This window comes from Stegodyphus dumicola, chromosome 2 (genome assembly GCF_044657685.1).
Source record: "Stegodyphus dumicola isolate Sdum_Otavi_A_Nest chromosome 2, ASM4465768v1".
Lineage (NCBI taxonomy): Eukaryota > Metazoa > Arthropoda > Arachnida > Araneae > Eresidae > Stegodyphus > Stegodyphus dumicola.
In genome coordinates, this window is record NC_140769.1 from 258,810,671 (window position 1) to 258,825,878 (window position 15,208).

The window sequence follows — 15,208 nt, forward strand, 5'->3', positions numbered from 1 at the left end:
CTCAAAAGGCTTCATTGGTATTTTCCTTTTAGAACTTTAATTTTTATTTGCTAATTTCTAAAGGTACCACTTTATTGGTATTTCTTTTTGGACATTCTTCACTCTTTACTTTTGTTTTTGACTTTTACCCTTGCCTGCATGAATGACGAAACGCGAATTGAATGATTGGAGAGTTAGGTTTGGAGGCAACTTCCCCTTGATAAGTATGTCTCCTGCCTACTCAACAGTCATTCACTTATGCATTTAAAAAACATTTTTTTAGATTAATTTTAATTTGCTAAATTGGTGAATTTATTTTCATGGTTTGGTTTTGCACTTGATTTTCCTATGCTATCTGAATTTAGATGATATTGTAGATTAGTTCGTAAATTAAATCTTTTATATGTTTGCCCATTTTTTAATTATTTTAACTTTAAATTTGCTTTTTTACGTATATACATGTTCGTTAAAATTTAAATTTGTTTAAATTTTAAAAATGTAATATATTTTTCATACTGCAGATTTCAAAAATTTAAGTTTCAAGAACACAAAAATTACGCAATTGTTATGAATTTATACAGACTATTAAAAACATTTACAAATAGTTTTTGCTTTCTAGGAACATGAAGGAATGCTTCTAGGAATGTATCTACATTCTAAAATTATATACGTTACGTTTTGACCATTTGGTAGTTCTGTTACTTAAATGAAAGAGCCATAGATGTAATAAAATAGAGCAAATACACAACGGGAAAACAGCCTAATTCAAGAGACCTTAATTTGGAACACGTCCAATAACCGACAGTGAATTATGACATCCAAGACTTAAGTTCGCTAAATGTCAAACTTAATTGAATTGTCTTCGAAATAGTTGTCTTTAACTGTTCTGAAATATTTGAATATGTGTCATAATATCTGAAGTTGTGTAAAAGGCTTATCAAGAAAGTGTCAAGAGATATTAGACCCAGTGACGATCATAGTGTCCCCGAATTTCATTTGGTTATTTGCTTATTTGTTTTATGAAAAATGCTTGAATGCTCCGGTATTTCTAAATTTTAAAGAAATATGACACCAATTACTGCAGAATTTCCAAACTATAGGTAAATGAGAAAAACATACCTTAATAAATCTTTCCAGGCTAAATATTCCCGATAACTAAAAGGGCTGATTGTATTTGATTTTATCCTGGTTGCAACTTGATTAGAATAAGTTTCCACTACACAGTTCTCATGAAAATACCCCATCTCAGATAAAAAGGGTATGATTTATGTAAATATTATTGTAAATTTATGTAAATATTATTGTAAATTTATGTAAATATCTACATACATATTTACATATTTAGTTACGAATTATGTACATATATAAGTAATTTTAGTAAAATTATATGTAAAATTTTACCTTTTTATTAATAATGTAACATGAAAATCTAAAAACGTGATGCTCTTTCCGGTCTTATATAGCTTTTGTCGCCCCTTATAGTTACTGGAAAGCATATGAGAGCCAGATACGGTTACAGCTACATATAGCATCAATTACACTTATTCAATTACAATACCCATTACAGTTATACAAAGACCAGACCAAAATGGCGACAAGTGGTCGTCACGTTTGGCGACTCTTGGTGATTTCTTGCCAAATAATATATATATATATATATATTTGGCAAGAAATCACCAAGAGTCGCCAAACGTGACGACCACTTGTATATATATATATATATATATAAATTGTAGTAAGCTCGCCTAAAAGTTACCAAGAGCTACTGCTCCAAAAGGTTCAACACGTTTTAAAAAAAATTAATACATATGAAAATCAAACCATTAGACATGTAAAACATTAAAAAAACAGAAACAGATAAAAAGTAAGCGGAAAATGGTAAATTAGCCCAATTCGACTTCCAAACTGGCTTTTCAAGGGAAATTTCATTTATTTGAACGTCGAATCAAGCCAACCCCATTACGCGTTTCGCCGAAACAGACAATTGAAACTTTTTCGCTAAAAAATTTTTTTAAATTTAGACAAAGTGTCTTGGAAATTTTAATAGTCTCAATTCTCTGTTCCAATTTCCCGACGCGTCCGCACAGAATGACACATTAAGGTGTTAAAATATGTTAAACAAAACCTAAACTTCCTAAATCTAGACTAAAATCAAAATTAAAATAAAAATAAAAACGAAAATAAATAGCGATGAGCTATTAGTCCTAAAAATACAAAAACATACGGGCTGAGCCTGCAAGCTTAAAGATTAACAATTTAATTTTTAAATTATAGATTTTAGAAATCTGTAATGAAAACTTGTAATTAAAATAAAATAAAACAATATATATATATATATATATGTATACTAATTTTTGTCGATTGCAATGTATATATATATATATATATATGTTGTGTGTGTGTGTGATGTACCAGCTTTTGTCCGGAATAAATAGATTGGTGAAGAAATATAGATGTAGTCGTAGCTTAAATTATCAGACGATAAGTTTAAAAACAGTATCCATTTATTATTGGTCAGGAGAAATAGCAGTTACAAAATCATATTTCCGGAGTAAATAAAAAAGAATTACTAATAACTTTTTGTATGAAGTTTACTGCATCGTTACATTAAAGAAAAGACCCCGATGTTCCTTTGAGAGTCCTTTTATAGCTTCTGGAAAGGCGGAGCTTCCAAGAAATGACGTCAGCCTCGTCAGCCATTCCAGTTCGCTTTAAATATTTCCAAAACATTCTATAACTGTACGTGTAGAAAAGGCGGGAAAAACAACTTGACTTCGGAGCTGTGGATTTAATTCCACGTACTTTCAAAATAGAGACTGTCGCCATTAAAAATGAAAAGAACATACAGTTAGAATTTTAAGTGTAATCTTGACTATGGAATTTTATTATTACAAAATATATACATTGTAAATTTATATACATATATTTACACTGTAAATTTATATATATATATATATATTGTAAATTTAAACCTAATTAATTTTTAAGTTAATCCTATTTGGTCTTTCTGGGCCTCCGATGAATTCTCATCTTCGCCCTTATCTAGAATTCTAAAGTATAAGAAACATAGACAAGAGATAAAATCCTAACTAAACATTTTACTAAAACTATGTCTTGTAGTACAATTAAAATTTAACAAAACTTAGCCACCACTATCTGCAAGAATTTAGGAACATAAATCCTTTAACGTTATTCAGCGCAATGTTACAAGGTAGCAAAACGTTAGCAACAAGGTAGCTACTGCGAATTTCGTAGCACTTCTAAAATGAAATCTTGTTGGAGAGTTTTGTTCATGTGTGCGTATGCTGCACATCTAAGAAGAGTTTGTCACTTGGCATATGTGGTTTCTTCCCTCACCTACCCATAGGCCACTGACTGTTACACTTCAGCTTATAAACATTTCACCGGAAGTATTACACAAAAGTATAGTTTTGCTGCCTGGTTGATAATTAAGCCCTAAGGCGTATGACAGTAAGAATTTACTGGCGTGGTAATCTCACTATGAAGAAAACGGAGGTTAAGGAGAAAATGGGGAGAGGCTTGAAGTCCGAGATCGAAGAAACGGTCTGAGACCTGTTAAACTTCATGATGTAAATTCTTAAATACTACGTATTTTCTTTTCTGTTGTGCTACCTGGATTAAACACCATCGCTTGGAAGCTAACATTCTTCTCAAAGTTGGCAGCACTCAGTTTCCATGAAGCCTACCTGGATTTTCTTTTGGTACTATAGACCAACACCGCCTCGAAGAAATGTCTAGAAGGTGGCCAGACGCGTGACGGTCCTAGCTGTTACAGAGGCAAGGCGCATCTTCTCTTCTTTTCGCCATCCAAGACCTCCCACGAGAGTCTTTTCGTGCACCATTCAATTTCGGGTTCTGTAAGGAAATCTATAATAGCTCTGGAAAATAGTGCTTAGGCTGTAGAGCCCCAGATTTACACTGTAGTATCGCAGTATCACAATATTAACTTTAAGGTCAAACTATCCGTAAGCGTTAATAAGTTCAGGAAAAACTCTCCTCACAATCAGATTGGCAAACAAGCGGACAATTCCCGGAGTAAACTGCTTTTTCGTTGCGCTATCAAATCTCGCTTTTTATATTGTACATTAACTCGCTGGTTGAACTCCATTTAATTTACATTCAAGTGAAGGCTGATGGAAGAAAATGAAGTTACAGAAAATCTGCCTGTGAAACTTCGGTCCATTTCTTTCTTTATCCTTCGTTGGATCTTTTTTTTCTGGATCATATCAGTTGGTCGATGTTTCTTCAAGGGTTAAAGTGTGTTCCTAGCTATTAATTGTTTATTTGCAGGTATACAGATTAACTGTTCAAGTACATCCCCTTGTTATTAAGCTTTTTCTGAACTTAATTTGTAAGGGACTTTGCATTCTTTTTGATCAATTTTAATTTTTTTTCATCATCCCAGCACTTTGTATGTTAGAAATTTTAATACGAACGGATACTAATATAGAGAAAGATGTCGATTGCTTAAAAGTTGCTTTTATTGCTTCGATCCTGTTTTGGATTTCAGGTGCAGAATGGCAATTATATCTTCGATGCTCAGGAATATCCCTGTTCCACTGTTTGAAATGTATAAGCAGTCTCATGTGATAATTTTATGAAACACATTCTAATTCATTACTCGGATACTGAGGCTATATACTATTACTCTCTTAAGAAATTCTTGAATAGATTAATTAATGTTACTTCATAGTTCTGGAAATAGAATGTAAATGAATTTCGTTCTTCAACAGAAATATATATAACAGGAAACTAATATTTTAAAGGATGCTTAGCAATAGGAATAGATAACTAAAAAAATGTATATTTGTTGAATGAGCATTGGCACCATTATCGTTGTAGGGAATGTGCCTTTATTTAAACGCAATTTATGGAAAATCATCCAAATACACATGTCAGCATCGCTGTATCTAAAATGAAACGAAAAAGAATTATTATTAAGAAGGCTATAAAATATCCTTTTATTTACAGCTAAGTAACAGAACGCACATTCTACAATAAGTAGAACGTTGTACTAGTAACATACAAATCAGCCAGCATTTATTCATGAACTCAAATGTAGAATCTTTGAAAACCAAAACACCCGAGCCGGCCTTTCGTTCAAACGACGACAATCGCTCGAAACGGCCGACATTGCGATGTTTTTTTCTTTTCTCCTCTTGAAGTATGCAGTAGCAGGTGCGTTTTTCCAAATGAACCTGCTACTGCATACTTAACAGGTTATTGTAGATATTGCAATAAACTGATAAGTGATATTGCAGATGCTGATTATCAGTTTATTGCTGAACTGTTCTGAAGTTTATTAGATGATATCAGTTATCAGTTTATTGCAGACAGCTTGTCCTAAAAGATTAATGGAAGCTTCTTTGTTAGGAAGTAGAAAGGCTGTCATTTATGCGTTAATGGACGGAGAAAGGAGGAAATAAACGGGAAGCGTAGTGAACGTGGACAGGCGTTTCGGAATTTTAACCATACAGGTTAGCGAAGTCTTTGGTTTTCTAAAGGTTAAACTCAGAAGTTGGCTCTTAACTTACACCAGCGTGACAGCGCTATCAGCAAGAATAAAGCTACATCGCAGACAGGAACGCTTAACTTAGAATAACTAGTAACGAACACGCTCTGTCTAAACAATCTCAAACCCTCACTTAAATACACGCCAGCTACTTTGCCTTCTCGTAGGAAAACAGAAAGAGAAAAAGGGTAGTACAGATACAAAACATAAAATAACTGCTTAATTAACATAAATAATGCGTACATCCTCACAATAAGCATTCAAAGTTCAAATGGTTATATCCGGATGACTTAACAAATGCACTCTAGAATTTCAGAATTTCTTAGAATAAATATGTGCCGATAGAGAGTTTAATCAAAACTCTAAAGGATTATCTGGCTGCTTGTACTTGAAAATACAATCTGTTGATTAAATCTTTTCACTTAACAATCAGAAATGCATACTAAGTAAAATTATAATCCACTATAAGGTAGTGTTGCAGCCAATAAAGGGGCTTTAAAAAATGTTTCTTCTTTCTTCGTGTTACGGGGGCGTATCTGGGAGTTCTTCAAACATCTTTCAGCAAAAAAAATAATAATAATAATAATAATAATAATAATAATAATAATAATAATAATTTCAAGCAAAATGATAAAATGATTCATTTTCGTTTTATAGGTAACGCAGAACTTGCTAATCATGAGTCGTCTGAGCTTATTCTTCTTCTCCGTCGGACTGGCAGCGGTTCTTATTACTATCAGCAGCAGCGCCCCCTCTCACTCACGGCAGAAGAGGGGTTTTCGCAATGCTGCTCTCTCCACTGCAAGAGGTTTCGGGAAAAGAATGCAGCAATCTGGAACACTCGAAGAACTGGGATTGCACAGTGATTTCAACAGGTACGTTGGCAATAAAAATATTTGTCTTTTGTCAATACTTAGATAAAATTGTAAAAAAGATATTTAATAGTAGGCTTAGATAGACAATAGGCTTAGATACATAAACAATATATTTAATAATACCTAGATACTTAAATAGTATACTTAATAATACTCAGATAATATAATGTGTAGATAAAAACATACAAAAACTTATCAGACTTCAAGTTTCAGCTGCCATACGAAAAGTAATGCTTTATTTTTACCCCTTTTAAGCATTATGTTTCCCATGAATAGATGTATAAATCGTATTAAATCAAATATTAATTGTATGAAGGTAGGGTAATTGTGTGTATGGTACATGCAAGCAATTTTAATTGATAAAATTAAGAAAACAAGCAACTTTAATGTCGTAATAAATGCAACTGTACGTGCACTTTAAAATGTAAACACTTCATACATAAAAATTTCCACATTTTAAATAAAGTCGAAATAAATTTAGTAATGCAACCTTAAAACCCTCAGCGTATTCCTCCCGCGATTTGAGCGGGATTGTCAATTGTTAGTCCTCTATTACGGTTCAGGTTAAAATCGCGGGCGAAGTTTTTACTTCCATGTGCGAAGTAAAGGAAGTGTTGTAATCGCGAAAAATTTCGGGTAACATTTCAACGAAAATATCCATTTTGACCTCTACCGAATGCAATTTAACGACGTTTTTGCGTTACGCCTGTATATAAGCACAGAATAAAGGACTCCTTTTCCCAAAACGGATTGAAAATATAGATTTAAAATGGATTCAAAAGAAATTTTTTTTCGTGACGTCTGTGTGTACGTATCTCACAAAACTCGAAACGAATATCCTCAGAACGTTGAAATTTTGTATATAAAGCAAGATTGATTTTTTTTAATTTTTTGTATATAACATTAAAGCAAGATTGATTTCACATAAAAGACAGATTGATTTTTAGCCCAAAGGGGCAATTTGCCCAGATGGGTATTAATTTCGTTTTGGCATTTCGTCTTGATTCACTATAAACTGAATCTCTATAAACTGAAGAACTCACTATAAACTGAAGGGAATCTCTTTTTAAATTGTCGCCACCAAATATTAGAGCCCTGTATTATATTTAAAAAAATTAAATAATAAATAATCTGCATAAATGTATCTAAAGAAATTAAATAATGAAGAATCTGAATAATTGTATGTATGTTTCTCGCATTGTGATAAAAGCAAAGGTACTTAGAGTCATCGAATTTTGAATAACGTACATCTCTCCCCGAATATGGGCATCTGGAAGCCAAAATTTGGAATTTGTTTCATTATCTATTTCCTATTTTGTAAAGTATTTATGAGATTTTGATTAAGAAAACTCAACGATTTCAAAACGAACAATGGCAACACTTTACGGGGGAAAAAAAGTATCTCCAGCGCGTGAGACTGTGTATCGGAAATTCTAAAGATTAATAGATTCTCTTTTAAATATTTTGTGATATTTCTATCGAAGTGAATTTTATGGCTTAAGTATGAAGAACATGATATTTAATAAATAAAGGTAACACACAAAACGCTAAAAAAAGGCCCTAACAGATCAAAATCGGCTGATAAGTTTTGATTATTTTTACACTAATTAGAATTGTGATTAATAGAGTGAAGGATCACGCTTTTTATAACGTACTTTATAATAATTTATTGCAAGGTTTCAGTTGTTATATGTAAGTATTATATCTAGAAAGGAATAAACTTCTATTCTTTTGGCATTAGCATTCGATTTTATCTATCAAATTCTGACCACAAATTTCATTTTGCAGACCTATGGCTTCCAGCTGGTTGGCAGAACAGATTGCTAGAAGTCCCGCACTGGCAAAGCTTTTAGTAGAAAAAGTTATAGATCAAAATGGTGAGTATCAAGCTTTTTTATTTGTCTGTATCAAAGCAGAAAAAAAGCGTTTCGTTCAACAAATTCATCAGTTCTAAATAGAACACACCTAAAGCGTAAATTTCATCAAACGAAAAAATTAACTGAGTTTTTGGGAAATCATTGCAAGCAAGAATTCCAGCTGTCTTGCGTTTATAAATAAATTAAATAATTTAGTTCTTCATCAAGGGATTGTTTGGAGGAGCAAACTTGAAGAGCAGGGAAAACATAGGAATAAAATGAAGCTAACTTTTGTTTAGTCGGATGACATGATTTAAAGTGTGGTGGAAGGCAAACCGATGAAGGTTTACGGTAAACCGTAGTACTGAAGTTGGAAGTGTTACGTGTGACCAGAATGTCGAGAAACGGAAGAGAATTGCAAGACTGACGTTCAAAAGTGAACTGAATAGCAGAATCAATAATAGATCTCTTCCGTTTCTCGACATTCTGGTCACACGTAACACATCCAAATTCAGCACTACGGTTTACCGTAAACATTAATCGGTTTGCCTTCCACCACACTTTAAATCATGTCATCCGACTAAACAAAAGTTAGCTTCATTTTATTCCTGTTTTCCGTGCTCTTCAAGTTTGCTCCTCCAAACAATCCCTTGATGAAGAACTAAATTATTTAAAAGCAATAGCTGTTGACAGGGGCTTTTCACCTAACATTATTAATCAAACAGTTAAAAAATTCTCTTCTCAAGACACTAAAAGGCACACTCTTGTGTTAGGAGATCATAAAAATTCTGTTGTGATTCCCTTCTTTCCATCAATTAACTATAAAATTGCACATATTTTGCAGAAATTTAACTTTCGGGTCGTTTATTCTCCCATCAATAAAATTCCAAGTTCCATACTCAGGGACCCCATTCCGCATATGAATTCCTGGGATATTTATAGGATTCTTTGCCAGCGTGGTTTAATTTGCATTGGCCAAACTAAGACAGCCTTAAAATTTCGCGTCAAGGAACATGAGGCATAGGTTAGAAAAAAGGAAACACAGAAGTCTTCTGTTGCTAAACATTGTTGATCCGAAAATCACACTTTCAATTTTTATGTTGCCAAAATTATTCAAAAAACATCTTCCGTTGGAGAGCTCGATTTTCTAGAGGCATTTCCCATTCAAAAAAATCTTTCTGTTCTAGTTGACGATCCTAATTCCAATCCAGTTTTGCCTTCGGGCTTTAAAGAAATTATGTTTTAGTTCTGCTTTCATTAACAGATGGTGCCACTAGCTTATTTTCTGTCCAGGCTTTCTTATCTTATCTGATCATTATATCCTATCTCGTTCATTTGTGCTTTTGCAGCTGACGATGGTGGTTCGTTAAAAACATCGAAACTAGTTCTGTGAAAATTTGAAAATATAACTCTGATTTTTGTTGTTTGACTTCTTAATTAGTATTTGTTCGTCGTGTTATTGTGTCTTAATTCTCGGTATTTTTTTTTTCTTTTTTTTTTCAAATTGTATAGTATTGGTAAGGTAATTTTAGTAAAAGTGAATTGATCTTATATTAAATTAGCATTTTGCAGATGATATTTACATATCACCAGAAAGAAAAAAAATTAGCAAAAGGACATTTGTTTGATTAGGTTTAATAATATTTATTAAAGAATATTTTTATACACTAATGGTCTACCCCAACACGTGTAAGTTGATGAAAAACTTTAAAATTCATTTAAATATTGTTAGTTAAAGAAATAGTTTCAGAACATTAGGGAATACATCTCAATAATTAATACACAAATTAGTAGGAAAGATTTCGTAATAGAATTAAGACCAAGGCTTTGTTCAAAGTTGTGAACATTCGCCAATTTGCACAAAGCCGCCAGTACCTTTCATGCTAACATTTCTCTCGCCAAGACACAATGATGGCCTGAAATAAAATTTCTTCCTCTTAAAAATAAATACAGATAGGGATTATGAAGTTGCTTATGTGGGCTCAATAAGCCAGGATAAAGAAAGTTAAGCCTTTGGAGGGCACATGTCTTTGACGAACTAGCAGGAGAAACTCCGATAGTGGTGAAGCAAGGTGGGGAGAAGTCACACCACGCAAAAAGACCAACAAACATCAGCAGTCCAAGCTACATTACGAAATTATAGTCGCTGAACATGTGGGTAGCTAATGGTTGGATCAAATTATTTTCTAGAATGATTTGGTTACTAAGAAGTTCTGATAATTCTGCAACATCACAGCTAAGTCCAGTTTTGAAGAAACGCTTTATTAAGTTTAGTAATACGGTCCACTATAGGGTCGATTTTCAGGTCGTCATAAATCAGTTTGTTTCTGATCAAGTAATGTGCATTGCCAGCCCATTTTGACGTTGACAATCACTCGCCAAGATACAAAGGTGCCTTGACAGAAAAGCACAAATGTCTGGCATCCTTAAGAAGTTCGGTATCACGAAAGAAGCTGCCTCCATTAAAGCTGCCGAGACGGCCATGTGAAAGTCTTTATCTTTGCGAACATTCGCCAATTTGCACAAAGGCGCTAGTACCTTTCATGCTAACATTTCTCTGGCCAAGACACAATGATGCCCTGAAATAAAAGCAAAAATGTTCCTGCAAGCACCCTTAAGAAATTCCATATCTTTAAAGGGCCGTTCCGACTGGGGTTTATCTGAGTTAACGGAGTCAGTTCGATATGTCGACTAGCTCCGCTATGCCTGCAGTTCAGATTTTTCAACTTGCTGCAATATGCGAAAATTTGGTTTTGGAGATGGGTCGGCTACGTCAGTTGTTTCCGTTAGCTCAGATAAACCCCAGTAGGAACGGCCCTACAACCCTATTTAAGACTGCCGGAACCCTCATGTAGAGATCTTGGGGAACAATTCCCTACTTGCATAATGTTCAAGCATCTTTGTAACATCTTGTTAAATCATCTTGATGGCGGGATAGGAAAGTTCCTTGCTTTTGTGCAATGGAGTAAAGACTTAGATCCAGAAAAGTTTTGAATTTGTGACGAACTAACGATGTCTGGGTTAAGACATTGAGTTTAATACAATTGAATTTCATTAATTTGTTTCTTCCTATGAGTTTGCCTTTTCTTGCTGCATGAATTCTAGTATTATAACTAAATGTTTCATTTTTTTAAACCATCAATATCAGGGAAAAAACCAGCTTCACAGGCTCCGGCGTCTCAGGAAAGTTCCCGAATTTCTGCTAGCCCTATCCGTACATTATTGAATAGTCAGAAGAGAAAATCTTGCACAACATAAAAATAATCCCGCTTTCTGAATCGTAGAAAATTATATTATTTCACTCAGTCCATCTAGATGATTATCGCATATATCGAACACACTTGCGGCGAGATTTCCTTATAAAACTAATTGAATAATTTTAACATTCCAAAGACGATTTCGAAAAAATGCGTAATGCATAACAGAGATATTTTAAACATAGAACTAAGCCAATTATAACCATTCAGTATATCCTATTAGCGAAGAAAATTATCCTTCATGAACACATGACTTTTCTAAATTAAAGTAAGATTTTAAAAGATTGCTTTACATTTCTTAACATTCCAAAGACGATTTCTAAAAATGTCTTTGGAATTTATTCGACAGTTTCTAAAACTGTGTGTGGAAATTGAAAGTTTTCATTGCTAACATTCCAAAGATGATTTCTAAAAAATACATAATGCGTACTAGAGATGAATTATACATGGAACTCAACGTTAATAACCGTTCAGCTTGTCCTGTTAGCAAAGGAAATTTATCGTTCATAAACACATATCTTTCAATTCTAAGAAATTCCAAACTAAAATAATATTCTAAAAGATTACTTTACATTTCTTTGAGTCTTCAGATTCCTCTCTGCACCGCTCCTGGACGAGAAAACTGTCCATAAAGAACAAAAAAAAATGAATAACAATATAAAAATTAAAGTGTCAAACGGCGCCACTGTTACACCAAAACTCTTTCAATATTAATTCGTGATAGCAAATGATAGTTTGGAACATCCACCAGGGACATTTTTCAGCTCAATAATATCAGTTTCATTGACTAGGCACCCATGGTGAGGATACATATTTCACTCTACATATATAAAATCAGAGGATATAAAAAAAATGAGATAAAACCAGATGGTTCTGTAATGATGAGAATTTCTGTTCTTTCTTTTTCATTCTCATTACATCTGCGAAAGAGAAAAATGAATAGTTGTTCAATTTACATAACCAATATTGCCAAATTTTACTGATTAAGCCCAAAGAAGGGAGAATACATGTAACAGGTAACTACGGCATACATGCTATTTTTAAATGCTGCCATCACTAACATATTAATTACTCCATACTTTGGAGTACCCTGTTAGTGATATTTAAATTATGATATTAAGTATGCAATACTTTTTCAAATACGTTTCTTAACTTTTGTACAATAAGACTTTAAAATTCTTTCATTTTAAAACACTTTTAGAAATATATTTAAGATAATTTTGTCGAAAATGGTATACAGACATTTGCATTCGCTTTCATTGAGTAATGAATTTCTAAATCCGTAAGTAATTCTAAAGTTACTGCTACAGGAGTAGATGATATTTTTAAAGAAAATTATTTGTTATATTTATAAATCTGAACTTTTATAGGCCCTCAGGCGATAATTTGTGGCAACAGTTACAATTTATCTATCGTAGAACAAATTTTGAAAGAAAGTAAAATGTAGCTGATGCGAGAGCATTATCGCTGTATGATTTCGTTACTTTAAAGTAAGGCTAAATTAAGAAGAATATTTTCAACGTCTGCTATTAACATATGAAAATAAAGTTCCATTTCGTGCCACAGTATCAAGGTGCTTTAAAGAATTTCGTAGGGGATGAAATCCTTTACTGTATGAAGAACACCAGGAAAACCTGTGTCAGCTGTAGTCCCAGAAAATGTGTCAGCGATACAAAAAAAGATTTTAATTAGTGATAATCGCCGTACCTATTACAGAAGGAACTTAGCGCTGGATCCGCAACAATACATAAAATTATTCGTGAAAAACTGCACAAGAAAAAATTACTTTGTCGTTGGGTACCCCATCAGCTATCAGAACACCAAAATGCATAACATGTCAGAATCAGTAAACCCTAAAATTACTTAATGATGGTGGACACCACATTATTTCTAAAATCATAACTGGTGATGATACGTACATACCGTTTATTGGCGTTCCAAAACTTCAAAAAAGAACAGTATAGCTCTTTGACGATGACTAGCAAATCAACAACAATGGTGAAAATACAACGAGCAATGAAGAAGTAATTGATACCGTCTTCTTCAGAACTGCATGACTGGTCAGTGCCATTAACTTAGAAAAAGGACAGTAGACAGATATAGCTAATTGATTAAATATTAAATGTCTTTCGAAAATTTTTTAAGAAGAGAAAATAAAGGGACTCACGCTTCACCATAATAATGCAATTTCTCATTCAGCAAGACTGACCGTTGAATTTCCTCAACAAAAACAAATTAAAGTCATAAAAATTTCACTCTATTCTCCTGATCTTATTACGTGTGAGTTTTGGCCCTTCTTTTTTTTTTTTTTTTTTTTTTTTTTTTTTTTTTTTTTTTTAATCCTAAAACAAACAAAAAAAAATTATGTCATTCCGAAGATGAGAATGATGAGGCTATAAAAGCCAATTCAGAATAACAAAAATTACCAATTACAAAAAGTAGATAGCTTGAAACATTTAATATGTGAAAAATTCACCTATAGGAATTAATTGATGTTAGAAAGGACTGCTTTGAACACTCCTAAGATTTAGTGAGATTGTACTTGTACCATTGTTAAGATGATAATCTCAAACATTTCAGTGTGACTCTCGTAAAATTGCTAAGCAGGAAATATCTCGGCTTTTTCGAGGATATTTTAATGTAACTGTATGCGATGGCATACTTTATGAAAAATAAAATGTTTCATGCAACAAAAATTACCATTAATGAAGAATAATGGAAATTATAACATGGCCACAGTCACATCACATTCTGTAGCATACACACTTCCTTTCATTCCATCTTTCTTGATTATAACCATATATTTTGCTAATTTAATTATTTTCTTGCCTTATAGATGCATTTTCTAGCCATTTTTAAATTCATAGTTATCAAAAGAATTATTCTTATTAGTTGCTTTTTATTACAGGTGACGGAATGATCAATCCAGATGAAATGTTTCAAGCTCTGTAACAGAAAATGAAATTCAGAATGGAATATAAAGAATCCCATATCGTTCTTGGATTTTTTCCTTTATCTTTGGGAGATATTTCATATTAAAGTATTAAGAAATTTTGGAAAATATGCATTATATCGCATTAAATTTGCATTAGTAATAAACAAAGTGAAAACTTCAATTTTAGACTTTTGTTTGATTAGAATCCGTTTTATGTTAATACTGATAAAAAATTATATTACATTTGACATATATCCAGTGTATATACGAATGCAAAAAATAAAAGAAAATTCTCATTGAAAGAATAAATAAAATGTTTTGAAAACGATTACAATCCATTTTCTTTATTTTTGTCTCAAAAGGCTAATATGCGAGGAGTTATAAAGGTAGATTCACACTTCTCTAAGACACTTTAAACATTTTGTATACTCCTCTTAAAAGTGCTGCAGATCTGTCTCAATGAAAAATGCCAGTAAGACCAAGCAACAGTTTTAACCCTTTCCGGCACGCTACCTTTTAAAATTGGAGTTTTAATTTTTAAAAAAATGGGGGGTACACAGTCTAATTAGTATTAGAGGAGTACACAAGTAAAATTTTGTGAAGATAGCACTTATCGTTTAATTCTGTGGGTGTGCTCAAAGTGAGCACACTGATTGAATAGCGCTTCGAAAAGAGTGCTGAAACGAGCATTGTTGTCAATAAACTGACCGATGAGATGCGGAGAAACAAAGAATACAGACTCTCATTTGTCCTAGATTATCGGTGAGCCCGGT

At 32.8% G+C, this 15,208-nt stretch overlaps 1 protein-coding gene across 1 annotated transcript in view; it reads left to right on the forward strand.

The window, feature by feature from the left end:
- LOC118192379 (allatotropins-like) overlaps positions 1-14,763 on the forward strand; it is a 175,149-nt gene extending 160,386 nt beyond the window's left edge. The window contains exons 2-4 of the mRNA XM_035363327.2: positions 6,170-6,387; positions 8,176-8,264; positions 14,409-14,763. Of these exons, the coding sequence (XP_035219218.1) occupies positions 6,191-6,387; positions 8,176-8,264; positions 14,409-14,452 (330 nt within the window). The 5' untranslated portion in view covers positions 6,170-6,190 and the 3' untranslated portion in view covers positions 14,453-14,763. The remainder of the gene's footprint in view (positions 1-6,169; positions 6,388-8,175; positions 8,265-14,408) is intronic.
- Positions 14,764-15,208: the final 445 nt, after the last annotated feature.